Source organism: Siniperca chuatsi, linkage group LG20, assembly GCF_020085105.1.
Source record: "Siniperca chuatsi isolate FFG_IHB_CAS linkage group LG20, ASM2008510v1, whole genome shotgun sequence".
Taxonomy (NCBI): domain Eukaryota; kingdom Metazoa; phylum Chordata; class Actinopteri; order Centrarchiformes; family Sinipercidae; genus Siniperca; species Siniperca chuatsi.
Window position 1 is genome coordinate 8,186,559 of NC_058061.1, and position 15,673 is coordinate 8,202,231.

The 15,673-nt window shown below is 40.7% G+C and overlaps 1 protein-coding gene across 1 annotated transcript in view; it reads right to left on the reverse strand.

Moving 5' to 3' along the window:
- prkcea (protein kinase C, epsilon a) overlaps positions 1-15,473 on the reverse strand; it is a 37,546-nt gene extending 22,073 nt beyond the window's left edge. The window contains exon 1 of the mRNA XM_044177934.1: positions 14,316-15,473. Coding sequence (XP_044033869.1) covers positions 14,316-14,660 — 345 coding nt within the window. The 5' untranslated portion in view covers positions 14,661-15,473. The remainder of the gene's footprint in view (positions 1-14,315) is intronic.
- Between the last annotated feature and the right edge of the window lie 200 nt (positions 15,474-15,673).

Consider the following 15,673-nt stretch of genomic DNA (forward strand, 5'->3'; position numbering starts at 1 on the left):
TGAAGAGTCTGCAGCCAACAAATTTGCAGCATTGCATGTTGGACAAAGTGCTGCATGTAGAGTCTCATCAAACTCTTATTTTTAGATCTCCAGTGAGCCCAGTCCTCTCTGTGTCAACAGACTGTACAATGATAAGAATTGATTTCTTTTGTTATACTCACAGGGACGTTAAGAGTTGCCAAAACACAGACTAGTTGTTGGAGGATAAATGAAGGGGAAGTAAAGCTGCTGAAACAAGGAATGGTGTCACTATGAGATATAGAGTACGTGTTATAATCCATTAATGCACTATATACATGGCATAAATTACATATAATATAATTGAATGAATTTCTAAAAACTATAGATGATTAAATCACTATTTAATATTAATAATCATTATTATTACAGCTTGAATGAAAAGTCATAATGAGTTCTGTGTGTGAGCAGGTGTCATCAAAATGGAGGCTAATTAATTCTGGGAACTTCTAATTCACACAGGACAAAAAGAAATGTTTCTGCTCAAACATTACTAGATAAGCAAACATACACTCAGCATACGCACAGACTTATTCATTAAATAATGACATCATCCCTCTACGATATACATGCAGTTACAGAGATTAGAGAGAGTGCAACAGACAGCGCTAGAGAGACAGACGACACAGGAAGAGAGAGTGCAAGAGAGAGTGAGAAAGGTTTAAATCCTTAGTTAAGCTCTGGGACAGCAGCAGATCCTCTTATGCAACAGTCAGACTCACACATGCAGGAAGCAACACACACATACATGTCTGTGCATTGCTGAACATGAAACACAAAGATGAAATAGTCCAAGACAATCAGACACGCTGCATACATCTCATGTAGTTGCAGCAGCAAAGGCACGCAATCACGCGGAAAGGAATTTACAGTATTGAGATCTGCAGTAGGACTCAGGACTCATTTCCTGTTCCCTTAAAAATTAAATAAACTGCTACCTGCTGTATCATCGTTTGAGGTGAATGGAATTAAAGCCTAATTTTGGCAACCCATATTAAGGAAGAAAACACATATTAACTTCAGGGTTCATACAGCTTTTTAAGAGTAAAATTCAAGCACTTCTCAAGCACTTTCAAGGTACCTAAACCAAAATTTCCAGACTCTTAAAGCCTTTATCATCACATCTAAACTGTTACAAAAATTAGGGCTGAACAATTAATTGAAATATTGTCGAAATGGCAATATGGCCATATACCATTATAAATGAAGCAATTCAACACTCTTCTATCTATGCATTTTCTTGGTTTTATGTCTTTTGTAAAGCACTGCAAAAACACTATGACTTGTTTTTGTAAAGTGCTTTACAAATAAAGTCATTTTTAACATTATTATTGCATCAGCTTTGCATCATTTTATGATGTGATTTATGTCATGTAGCGCTGAAATGATCAGTTGATTATTAATTGAAAGAAAAATAATAAACTAATATGCAACTATTTTGATGGGAAGTTGTGATGGCCATTTTTCAGGGTTTTAATGACTAAATGATTAATAAAAAAATAATTGGCAGATTAATCGATAATAAAAATAATCATTAGTTGCAGCCCTAAGGTCAAGGAATCTATCCAAAGCTAAATACGTTAAAAGACAGAGACAGTGATGCATATAAGTGTACGTGTAGTATCATCCTTTTGTTGCATGTATAACACATAACTGCATGGGATTTGTGACCTATAAACGCCACGGGATTCTTGATGTCTACCCTTGAAAATGATGTGCTAATCCCCAAATGTAACCTCTTGCATAACAGCGCATCTCAGCGGGGATTTCAGCTGAAAGATGGACTCAGAGTGATTTGGAATAGAGTGGATACAAATGGACAGCACCATCATTGATTTAGTACTCGGGTCCTGAGGTGCTATGCCAGCCAAAAAACTGCACTGTTCTCACATTACCAGTTACTGGCCACTTGAGCTGTGAGGTGCCTTCAAGCTCATTTTTCCAATCCAAATCAATGAGAATTAGTACTACACAGATATGGGGTTTTGGAGATAAATTAGACAATGCCAGTGTTCAATATCATGCCAAAACATCTAAAATAAACACAGGCTTTAAATGTGATCACAGAAAATGGCTGTTAAGATACCTGAAAATGTAAAAGTGTAGGTCCATTCAGAAATGTTGTACGATAGAAATCCTTATTTAATCTAAACAAACAGATGATTCAAATATCTGACACTGATGTTAGCTATGCAGATATTTCCATGGTTACCATTCTACTACAGTGTAGCCATGTATCCTAGCAACAGATGTTTCTATGGCTGCACTCCTGCTTTTTTTTTGATGGGAGCAGTAAAATACTGTAACAGAATCGCTTAGAATGAATGTCAAGGGATGAATGTATATTTTAAGTCACCGTTCAATAAATTAGATAATGTACAGCAAGCTGGTCCTTATTTTTAGTGTTATGAAATTTGTTATTGTGATAACAACTAGCTTAATCTACAGACCTCACTGTGGACAGTTGCTGTATTTAAAATAAAAAATAATAGCACTAGGGGTAAGTAAGAAAACATGTTTTGCGTGATTTGGGTAAACTGACCCTTTAACTTTCACCCAGAGATTTCTGTTGAGATACTGCAAGTCTTTGTCCACAAGAAGGTGGATTACATTACTTGGCGGTTGAAAGCACTAAATACTTTTACATAAATTAACGACTGTATGAATGATGGTCTCATTCCATTTAGGTGTCTTAGTAAGCCATACCAATGAGCCAACATTCACAATAACAGGTACTTCAGAAACCAAAACGGAAAGTTAGACCTGTGTTAATTTAAAAATGTCCTCTGTGAAAAAATAACACAACTTTCAGAAGAATTCAGAAGGTGTACGGTTGTAATTTTCTGCTTAATAAGGAAAATAGGAGTAAGAATATTTCAAATCTGTCGCATCTCTGCTCTGCGTGTGTGCAGGGTCTGAAATTAACACCCGCCAAGAGCCAAATGCGGGTAGACTTTGCATTTGGTGAGTAAATCTCGGAAGGCTATCCGCCACACTGGCGGGCAAATGTTTGCACCAAAATAGTCATGCAATAAAAAACTATACTGAGAGTCTCTACCGCGTTTTGCCAAAGCGTGTAAGACACACGCCAGGCCACCGTGGCAGTGTCACGTTTTCAACATGTTCTCATTCAGTGGTCAAGTTAGCAATAATACGCAACGTCCAGTTAGACTTTCAAAATAAAGCGTGCTGAGAAACATTTCAGGTGACAATCGCAGTTTAGTTAGGTTTACGCCCGAAAACTACTTGTTGAGGTTTAGGAAAAGATCATGGTTTGGGTTAAAATTACTTCCGTAAAACAATTAACATTGGGTATTGGTTTCACAGGGGAAATGAAGCCTCCTGTGTGAAAGTCCTATGTTTGACCCATTACTTTTATGTTTGATCCTTAAATACATTTAACAGCAAATACTATAGTAGAGTTTTGAGATCAAGACTTCTTGAGTTTTATTCAAGCTTGAATTCATTAATATGAATCAATATATATATAAAAAACAAATATGCTTGGCAGGTGGTCTACCAGTCCACTTGGCCAGTGAAAAAGTTAATTTCGGACACTGCGTGTGTGTGTGTTACACTAAAATGTGTTGAACAGGAAAACAGTATAGCTCAGAAATAAGAGCACAAGTCATAAAATATAGAATATAAGAAAAAAGATGATAAGTAACTATTGATAATATTTTGAGTGTTACAATAATCATAATACATTTGAAATAAATTTGATTTTGAAAGCACCTTTCACAAACTCAAGGACACTGTACAGTGTAAAAAAAGTTATAAAAAGTAGAGTAAAAAAGGGACTAAAAACATTACTGTCTGTCAGATGCTCTAACGATAAGATTGAGGCATCTCCTAAAACTAGAGATTCTGTGGATTCCATAGCTATTAGTAGCTCCATGGTAAATACCAGTTTTGTGGTGCACTGGGTGTCATTTATGCATCTCCCTGACCTTGTCAACTCGAAACTAGAAACGCCCCTGAAGCTCACCTGTCTCTGAACTGTCATAAACCATGTCATGCCATAAACCCTTCAGCGGGTAATTCAGGATAAAACAAACACTAATACACATGTAGTATTTTAAATGAACATCCCTCGGGCATTTTAATGTAATCAAGTCGACTGGGGATTGTACTGGGCCTAACCACAGGTGCATCAATTAGTTTAATCATACAGTATATCAAAAGTCACTTCTGGTCCGTGTTGGGAAATGTGACAATACATACCGTGAGAGTTTGCTATATGATGTCTACCTATTCCTTAAAGCTGCACTACTCAATATGTTTATACTAACAATGGATCAAATGACTATGTGTAAAAATTAATATGCGAAAGTGTCCACTGAAGTGACAAACCCACAGAGAAATATCACCCGACTCTACAGTTCAGCTCCAAAATTGTGGCGCCTTTTACCTCAGTCTTTTTAAGCTCACAAACTCTCATTTTCAACCACAGCAGGCTGCTGTTTTTGGTGAAAAAGCTCTGATAAACCCACTGTACCCTTCCTGCCCAGCACCAGACAGACAAAGCTGGCGAACTTAGTGGAGCATTTAGCGGTTAAAGAGCCAGATATTTCCCTCAGGAGTTGGTGGAGACCAAAACAAAGCTAAAAGACCAGTGAATATTAGAGTTAAATTCATCAGGTGGCCAGAAACACAACTCCAAATGAATGCTAATGTTTCTCTGTAACTGTGTAAATAGTCAACTGTTGGCTAACACATATACTAATAGCTTCAAATATCTGTAATGTCTTCAAATTCCTTTTTTTGTCTGACCAACAGTCCAAAACCAAAAGATATTCAATTTACAATGACATAAAACTCAGAAGCTAGACCAGAGAATGTTTGCCATTTTTCTCAAAATTGTTGTAGATTTGTGTTCTATCGACCGAGTGATTGATTAATCAGCTAATTGTTTCAGCGCAAATAAAATTACATATACCATGATAGAAGATTTTATCTGCATCACCACCCTCTGTTAAATGGATTCTAACGTGACTTGGCTTTAACCTGCTGTGTGCAGACACACACATGCACAGACGTTCCCCGCCCCAACAACAAAAGATGGGAGGAGAGAGAGCTGGAGCATCTAGTTCGCCTCATTAATCCTGTTAGTCCAATTAGGACACTGATACAGCCAGGGAGACGGATAACTTCAAAAACCCTCTCTCTCTTACACACACACATACAGAAAGCTAAGAGTGTGTGTGTGTGTGTGTGTGTGTGTGTGTGTGTGTGTGAGTTGTGTAAGTATCTGGGGATTTTAAAATGGACTTCAGAGGGAGGTTAGCATTAAACACACATACAAGCTTAACTCTCTTGCGTTCATCCCATCACCACACATACAAACGGGCTCCAAACACACACACTACTGACAGAATAAAAACACACACCATATGCAGCAGCACAGAGAAGCACTCAACCAAGCAGACAGGGCACTCAAAGCTTGCATTATATCAATACTGTGAAGCTAACCCCCTCCCACTCTTCGTCCATCTAACGCGCTATCTCTGTCCAACCAGACAGCTCTCTCTGTCTCTCTCAGGAGCGTTTAGTCTCAGTGACAGCCTCCCACATCCATCTGTCAAATAACAAATTTCGGCTTTGAGAGAGCTCGACCGCATTCACACAATAACATGCCTGTGTGTGTGTGTGTGTGTGTGTGTGTGTGTGTGGTTGCGTGTGTGTGTGTGTTTGCCCTTCTTTCTATCACTCAGCAACTCAAGCGTGTCCGCCTGCACACACACACACACACACACACACACACACACACAGGAGGCCCATGCTGAGTGAGACAGCATGAGAGTCATGCATCTTTAATGTAACATCACAGACGGCTAATAATGTAAGAGGAGCTGAGCTGTGTGGTGGAGGTGACGTGGGGGATTCAACAAAGCCCCCCACCCCCCGTCCAGTAGCATCAACTAGACAGGATAATTAAATTTACAAGAATGGACATTCCCGATCAAATCATCCTCTGTTCAGTCAAGACATTCAAGATGAGTGTGTGATATCCAGATGGACTGGCAGACGGCCTGATGAGCAGCCTCTGTAGATCAGACAGTCGTTGCTGTGTTGGATCTGTCTAAATGAAAAGCCCTGTCCTAAGGCTGAATAATTTGAGATCGTGATTTCAATCTGCATAGTATTAAACAAGTTTGTATCAAGTATAAGCACAAACTTATCTTATTTCATGAAAAGTGAAAAAGGTAGCTAGTTTTCCATAAAAAGACAATTTTAGCTCACATTTACAATATTACATTAGTTACATTATTAAAATGTTACTCGATATTCAATTTTCAAATATAATAATGACATTTAGGTGTTATATTTACTTATAACTACATACTATAGGTATTTAATTATTGTAATAATGACAAACTTTTGGTTAGTCAGCTAACAGTTTTGATATCTGACTCGCAAACCCCTAATAATACTATTAAGAGGTCTAACTGCTTCAGCTAACGTTAGCTTCACAGACTGACAGGCTGCTTCACAGCCCCGAATCCCTGACGTCCCGCTTCTTCGCTTTCTGGCATAGAGTTAGATGACAGATCGATACCGCTTTCATATTTGTCCATTAAATAAGAGGCTCTGAGCGGTTGCCAGGTAACCAGCTGAGATTCCAGGAAGTTAATGGTCCCGGCCAAGCCATAGTCTAGTACTAAACTAAGCTAACCAGCTGCTGTACTTACATTTTACGGACATATATGAGAGTGGTATCAATCCTCTCATCTAACTCTCCACCAGAAAGCGATGCCAGCTTTCGGTACATGAGAGTTTTCGTTACTTTGTGCTACAGATACATGTCGGTCGGTAACAAAAAAGTGTCGTTATAGTCAACAAAATCAGTGGTCAACCCTATTCTGTCCATGGCTAAAAGACAGACAACATCTAAATTTGTTCTTTGTGGATATGCAAAAATAGACACACTCCTGGGGTCACACAAAGAGCTCCGGGACGAACAGTGTGCATTTCACCTGCTGTCCCGGAGCTCTCAAATATCCTCCCATTTCTTCTCTTTCACTGAGAACATGCATTAAACACCCTCCAGCATACACTCACACACCAAAGGTTGACCTGATTTGGCATCAGTGGGCAGAGCACCGTGCTTATCTTTGTGTGTATGTAAGTGTGTGTGTATTGTCACGGTGGCAACAGCGCATCTTAAATCCAGTCTGTCCTACTTATCCAGCAGGTCACCAAGGGGTGGAGCCTCATGCAACTTGCTATGGTAAGGGAATGGAGTCTGGACCTCAGGAAAAAGAAAGGGCCAATGACAATATGGCTGTGAACTCAATGATGATCAGAGTCATGTCTTGGCCGAGAATGGCGACGCAGGACTTTGCTTGCACAAAAGTACAATGGTATTATGATGGTAATGTTATGATATTTTCAAATTTACCTTCAAATTTTCCATGGCAAAAAATACTGTAAAGGCCCAGTAACATAAGAAAGTGGCACAGCAAAGTTCATCCATGCGCCGTTGCAAAATATTCTGTGCTAAAAGCTTGGTGAATTACGGACTACTCGCAGGGCTAGTTGGTAAACTACTATAGCTGGTGAGCTAACAGCTAACACACTAGCAAGCTAGGAAAATGCTAGTGCTAGCCAGTCACAATAACGCTCCTATTTTCTCTGTACTGTGCCGTTTACTCCCCTGCAGATTTTTGTTCTCAAGATGGCACATCATTTAATTCAATAAAGAGTTATTAAAGATACTCTACGCCATGAATTTGCGTGTCAAAGTTCAGCCAAGTTGAACATTTTTACTTTGCCCACATGAGCAAATCCATTGGTCATGGTGATTCCATTGAAATTAAATGATTTAACCGCAATATTTAGCCGTTTTAAATGCTGGTGTGACCTTAACGTACCTGTTAGTGGCCATAATACTGGTCATTGTATTTCACTGCAAAAATTGACAATTCATATCATATCATACACACCATAATTATGAGCAACCAAATGGGATAAACATTAACGGCAACTTCCTAGCTGTAATTCAGAGTCAGGAATTTCTGACAGCTCTATGGTATCCAATAGTTGGCAAAAAGAACTACATGTCAATAAAAAATTGACAAATTGATCCTGTCATTGCTGAGTTATAATATCCAATATAATAGATTCAGCTAAATATATAGAAGCTTTACACCGTTTGTATCTGTCACATGAAAACAAATCGCTAAAAATATGTAACATGAAAAAAAAAATGCAAATTTAAGCTAAATATCAGCAATGACTACTACAAGGCTATAAATATGGTTAATCATCTAAAAAACAATGTTGCTTTACTGTAGGCTCAAGTATTAGCCTCACAAAAGCTAAATGTTTTGGTGCAAAAAATGTGAAATAAATACTAATTAAACTGTTTCCTTCAGTCATTATTCCTGGTTGCTGGAAGTATGAGAATGTGAGTGTGTTGATGCCAAGTGTCAAACAGTGGCTGGCTGACATCTGACGTGGCCCGTGTCCCTGTGAGGAAACGTTACACTGTGTGGTCATCATGTCTCAGACTGAGACTAACAGCTCTCAACCTCCAGCCTGATATATTTACATGTACACACAGCTTATTTCTACACCTCATCTCCTGCTCTCTCTCCTTCATCACTATCTTCCTCTTCTCCACAGGCTTCTCCTCCTTCCTGTCTATGTATTTTCATTTCCCTTTCACCTCCCACAGTCTCCCTTTTCTACCTCCCCTGCTTTCTCTCCCTGTCTGTCTGTGTCCAGGGCATGCCATTTTCAAAAAACTTAATTGAGACTTTTTACACCATTTTAATGCTACCTGAAACTGTTTTTCAGACTAATTTTAGAACCAAAAATAAAGTGGATTAAACCAGCCTATTTCCAATTTAAAATCGCTAATGAAAGTTATAAATGCAGATAATAACTGCATTAATTTAACCAACATCTTTTGTATAATGTAACACTAATCCTGTTTTGTAGTAGCATTCAGAATAAACTTGGCAGTTGTGTCATAAAATCTATCAATGACAGCCACAATCCTGGAGATCGTTTTTTTTAGCTGTGACAAAATATAAAACAATACAGCAAGAAAAATAAAGATACATGAAATAATTGCTGGGTATGGTCTGTTTGGCAACATTTTAAGTTAGCCTAAAAGTCATATATTTCCACACTGACTAATGACAGAGCAAACTGCCTCATGTTCAGCGCTAATCTCTCTTACAAAGCACTCAAACTTATGCAGTAAAGCAACTGAACATGTGGCTACTCACAAATAGCACTAGTCTTCTGATTTACTAGGTAGCTAACGTGCATATCAGATTTGTTATCAAGACAAAAATTCCATGGCTATCTTGTTAGCTAACACAAAATCAGATTCCATAGCTAACAAGCTGTTTTAAAATCAGATACCATAGCTAACAATCTATAATACTGGTTTTATCTTGCTAGCTAACACAACATATGATAACATAGCTAACAAGCTTTACCATAACATCTATGACAGCAGCCAAATATAACCCATTTATATAAACATAGTTTTTAGAAGTGAAAAATAAAACTTGAGATCCTATCTATCGGCTATTGTAATCATCCTTTGCATTGCTCAGCTACTGACATGCCATAGTTACCACAGGAATTCACAGACACGGTTTTGTTTACAGTGGTACGTGGTTAACCTCTATATAAAGGCAATGCAAGGCAATTATATTTCACTACACGTAAACTCAATGTGCTTTGTGTTAAAATGCATACAGCAGGTACATTGTACAGAAAACATGTACATAAACTACAGCATGTGGAAGCAGGATTTGGATTAATATGATAGCTTACATGAAGGGCAAATATTGCTCTAATTGTGTGCACCAATAAAAGGTATGTTGTGTCAATGTTGATCTAAGAAGTAGCTCTACACTGCAATGGATGATTACGTGGACATTTGGGGTTACAGCTTTTAACTTGTGACATTATGGCTGTGACTTGTGAGACCCTGAGTTTTTTAACTTTCACTTTTTACCTCCAAATAAGTGGTGTAAATGGAGTAAAACTTGTTTAAATGTGTCTGAAGATTGAGTATGGTGGGCCCAGTACACTTTGTTGTGATGTTTTGTCTGAGTACCCGCATACACAGTCTCTACAACTATGCTGGTGAGTAAACTGGAATTTCCATTAAAGTATGGACATGCAGCACAAAGAAACCTTTTAAGTTTTTCTACCTTTGAAGGCCTTGAATTTAAATGATTCTGACTTCTCAAAGACGCACCAACTACTACTTTGATTTTCTCTCTTTTTACCCCCCCCCTCACCCTCCATCTCCCCCAACTCTCACCTACCCATCTCTCTCTCTGGTGTTTCTGTGGGTGAGAGGCTGTCACCAAGGGGACGGGTCTGTCATCGTCACCATGGGGATGGGCTCCACAGAGCATCTCAATTACTGAGTGGGACAATTAATAAGCATCAAAGCCTGGTTAATATTTCACCGGCGGCACAGAGCAGCAACCTGGCCCACAGCTCTCGAATCCACAGGAGATGTATCATGGAGAGGTGGTGGAAGACAAAAGAGAACAGGAAGCAGAGAGGATGGGATGGTAAAACAGTGCTGAGACGAGAGGGACGATGAGATGAGATGAGTGAGGCAGCAGAAGGGCGGAGGAAGTGAGAAAGACAGAGATGAGGTACACAAGCCTCAGTGTTCATCTGAACAGCAGGAAGTGTACCATTTGGTACGAGATTATGATCAAGATTATATATCATATTGAGGAATGTTATTTTGATTCTAATATTAATTTTTATTATTTTACATTTTAATTTACATCACTGATCTGCTTTCTGCCATCCTGTTCACACGGGTCTCTTCTTGGATGATCCTTACTAAGGTTTCTTCCATTTTTATCCCCATTAAAGGCTTTTTGGAGTTTTGGTTTGACATGACTTGACTGAATAAGTTCTTTCTGTGTTTTTTGGAAAACACTTTGTAAAAGTCTCTGTGAGGCTGCACTGAGCTAAATGCTAACATCAGCATGCTAACATGCTCACAATGACAATGCTAACATGCTGATGTTTAGCAGGTGTAATTTTGACCTTTTTCACGATCTTAGTAGAATATTTTGGTATGCAACATGCACCCATGTCCCTGGAAACAGCATATTTTTAAGGTTTGTGAATGTTCTACATAGTGCTACCATCCTGCGAGGGGACACTGAGTGGTAAAAGGTTGAAAATGTTTGATGCCAGCAATCATGTTGTAGGGGCAATGGTCACTTTTCATCCTTAAATGATGTATTTTATTTTGAAACATACAGTATGCTGTATGACACAAATGAGTAAAAAGAGAAAAACTTGCTTGATCTGACTCAAACAACCTATTAACTACTATATTATACTTCCCACCGTTTCCCTGTTGAGTCTGAACTTCACATCCTTCCCTCCCCACTGGAGACTTCAGTGTAAATGAAAGTAAAAGCATCAGGAGGAAGCAGATGAAAGAGGAGTGTAAGGTACACAAGCGAGGCAGGAAGAGGAAGATGATGGGTAAATGAAGGGAGGAGGAGCGGGGTAAATGTGAGGAAGATGAGAGGGGAATCGCTGTTGGAGAGGGAAGGATGAGGGAGACACGGGAGGCAGAAGTGGTGAGTAATGGAGTGATGAAGGCAGGAGGACCGAGCGGAGGTGGGAGGGACTGTGTCGCTGTGAGGCAGATGTATTGACAAGCCGGCTGGCTGATCAATGGGGATGTGATCAATCAACAGAGTGATCCATATGCTCTGACCTTACTCTGGATGGCTGAGGGATGAGGTGTGTGTGTGTGCCTATTTATATGCCAGTGTGTACTGATATAGTATAAGATTACAAAACTATAAATCATTTAAACCCTCCTAACGAACCATACTGTTTGGATTTGCATGCTTTAGTCTAATAACTACAAATCACATATACTTATATATCATATATATATTAACAAAGCTTTCAATAACATTTTAACAGTATTGCAATATGAAAATGAGTTTCCTAAGACTTAAAATTTGAGATAATAATTCATCACAATGAACATTTTGTTGCTTCTCTTTTTTACATTACGTCATGGTCATATGTTAATCCATCTGAGAACAGGGTCTGTATTAAAAACTCTGGCATTAAAGTGCCTTCAAAAACAGTATTACCATGCTACAAAAATGGCATTTTGACATAATAAAGAATAATAATGTAAAAGCCACAACATTCACTGTAATGGTTTACCATCATATTTCAAACAAGTTTCAAGTCTCTGACAGTTGATGTTAATTGTGGAGCATAGATTGAAATAGATGGTTGCCTGAAAGGTAGAAAATGATTATAATAACTAACAATATGCTTTGGAAAATGGTCGGCAGTAATGTAAAGTATATGTAATTTGTAAGTAATAGTCTAAAAGCAAAACGACACATGCTGTTATTTAATTTGCATGTCCTCAGCCCCCAGAATGCGTGTCCTGACATCACCTTCATCAGCCTTTCATGTAGCGTAAAGCAAGATGAGATAAAACAAAGCGTAGAGGTGGAACAAGATCACAAGTTAAAAATGGAGCTAAAACTTGCAGACCTAAAACAAATGTCTCTTTATCCCCTTATATACAAATATACATGTGGCAGTCCAACATCACAGTCCCAACGCAAATGAGATTACATGACAAGAAACCGTAACAAATGAAAGGAACTTCAGTCTTTGCCACTGCTGAGTTACAGTATACATCTCTCAACATAAACTGAGAGGAAACTTGTTGGAAGACACTGAACCAAATTGTGGTGAAGTCTCACAACATCAACGTTGTTGTGGGTTTTTTTTTTATTATAAATGTAACTCTACAGGGGGGAAAGACAAGGGCACCTCATATTTCTTCCAGTCCAAAGAGGCAGGAGAAATGTGAGGAATTGAGGAAGGACAACAACAGGCTGGACCTGCGATGCCCAAATCAGATCTAATGCAAGTCCAAACACCTCCTGTGTCACAGTCAGAGGAGGGAAAGCTGCAGAATAAAAGTATGCCAAAATCAAAAAGCTCTGCCACAAGTAAAAAAAAAACGGACCTGACTGGACAACCAGCCACGGTCTCAGCACCGAGATGCACATACAGTTTGACAACAGATGTGTGCTATTGAAATAAAAGTTAACTAACACACAGCTGCGCTGCCAAAGAAAGTGAAAGAAGGTGGTGGTGATGATGATGATGATGGCAGTAGGGACACTTACGTTACTCCTATATTCACATGTACAAGATGCACAAGTGTAGAATTTCTTGGATTATTGATAAGGTAAGGATGTTTGTGACTGAAAGGCTGAACGCTGTAAACAACCAGACAGGTGCCCATGAGGAGGGATGCACCAGATTGTTATCAGCCCCAATGCTGACCATATTAGGTGGACTGGGTATGGGCCAGAAGTGACATTAAATACAGTTTCTACATTCAGTAATGTCATTCTAAAATTCATAAATTGCACTCATTCACAATAATATTGTCTTATTCATCCCAGTGAGTTCCACACAGTGAAGTAGCTGTTATGCAGATTTTAAATTAGGGAAAGAGAGAGCAATGGTATCAGACTCAGTATCAGTAGGTGCCCTTAGTTGAGGGATGAGAATCTGTACTGGAAGAGAAAAAGTCAGATCAGTACACCCCCACTCATGAGCAAGGCACTGAGCTCCATAAAGGTGCACGTTGGCCATGCAAGTAGTTGTGCAGGGAAGCTCTGAGGATGGAAAGTGTGTAAATGTATGACTTTTGTGAGGCAACAAATTAACAAATTTGTCTCTTACCTGGATGAATAAGAAGAAGACATACTTTATTAATCCCTCTAGGGGAAATTCACTCTGTTGTTATTTTACACACATTGCTCAAGGGGCACCTCGGCAGTGCCCAGGAGGTGAACGGGCCCCTCTCCAGCTACCACCCTCTGGTTCCCAAGCCAAATCCCTACGGACTGAGCTACCGCCGCCCCGTTGGTTAAAAAGAACTTGGTTTTGGTTGAACACTCAACAAAATGTATGCATATTGTGGCTAGAAACACACAATGGGCCCATTCCACTGAACACTGCATTTTCTGCCTGATGCCATCAAGTAACCACAAGCACCACATCAAATATGCCGTGCAAACAATGCAACAGTAGGGTTGTTGCAGAGGCCATATGTTTCTGAAACTGGTGGCCCTGTTTGTTTCAGGGCCTGGGGTCTGTTATCAATTTTAATCTCACCTGCATGAGCACATCTTGTAAGGAACCTGTGGCTTTCAGGACCCAAGGACTTCTGCCCCATTGCTCTGTGAGTAATTGAGATGTACAGTCACACATCATACACATACCCAGTCTTCATAGTGCCTGGTTCCGTTCTGCAGCAGGTCCTCCAGCTGGATGGTGCAGTTGGCCACAAAGTCATCATATCCGATGGGTGCATCGTGGAAAACAGACAGCTCCAGGCTCCGTCCCTCACGGACCTCAGTGCAGAACTCCTGGTGCCAGGCGGGGCTGTTGGTCTTGGTCCTGGTGACTGTCTGGCCAAGCCGTGTCTGGTCCAGATTCAGGGCCAGGTAGGGGTCAAGCAGGAAGGAGCCGCTCTTCCCCACAGCGTGACGCAGGGCCCACGGGGTGGGCTTCAGGTCCACTGCCTCACACACTCGCACCTTCAACAGGCCACTGAACACAGGCATGGCTCCTGGGATGCGTGTGTGTATATACAAGGATAAGGGTGTGTGTCTGTGTATTTAGGCTAGTCTGCCTGTTCCTGCTCCTGTACACAGACTGTTTCCTTCCAATGAGCGGGGTCACTGCACAGTCCTGCTACATCCCATAATGCCGCTGGCTCCTTGGACTCTCAGTCTAATACAACCATATCTGAACACTGTATTATCCACGCACGCACAGACACACACACGCTAACAGTACAGCTGATGTATCCCAAATGGGCTGAAAAACGCAGTAACAACGCAGACTCACACCCTTCAGAGGTCGCTTGCTGAACACTCTCCCACCCGAGCGGCTGCCTTGTTTGTTTATGGTCGGTCCCGTGCGCCAGTCAAGATTCCCGTTTCGGCGGAAACAGGCCGAGATATAAAACGACCGTGAGAGGGAATGCGGGTTAACAGGCTCCAGTTGGGTTCACGTGAAGCCCTGGAGCTTCCCCACGATCCTAGTGTGTCTCTCCCAGGTCAGGGTGGGAGAGAGCGCGAGCAGCCGCGCCTAGCCATCCGGGATTGGTGCTCCGTTTCCAGCCCCTCGCTCGCGCTTCTCTGGGATAATCTCCTTGCTTCGACCTCACGGTACCGCGATATTTGCGCGTACCCTCGGAAAGCAAATGCTGTTTAGCCCCCCCAATGCAGTCTTTTTCGGGCTCACGAGCACCCCAAGTACATCACGGTGCTCCGCTCCCGTTCGTATTTTTTTTCTCCTTTCGGTCCTTGCGCGCGCACCCCCGTTTCCCGTCCCCTCTCTCCTGAATCCGCGAGTGAGCGCGAGCTGCAGGAAATGCGCAAAACGCGTCACCCGAGCTGCCGGGCTCTTGCGCCGGATGAGAGAAAAGAGACAGAGAGAGAGAGGGAGTGTGTGTGTGTGTGCGCTGTGCGTGCGTGTGTGCGCGCGCATGTAAATGGAAGAGGTGTTTTTTGAGCGCAAGAGACGAAGAGGGGATGGAATTCACCCGCAGGCATAGAGAGTCCGTGTGTGT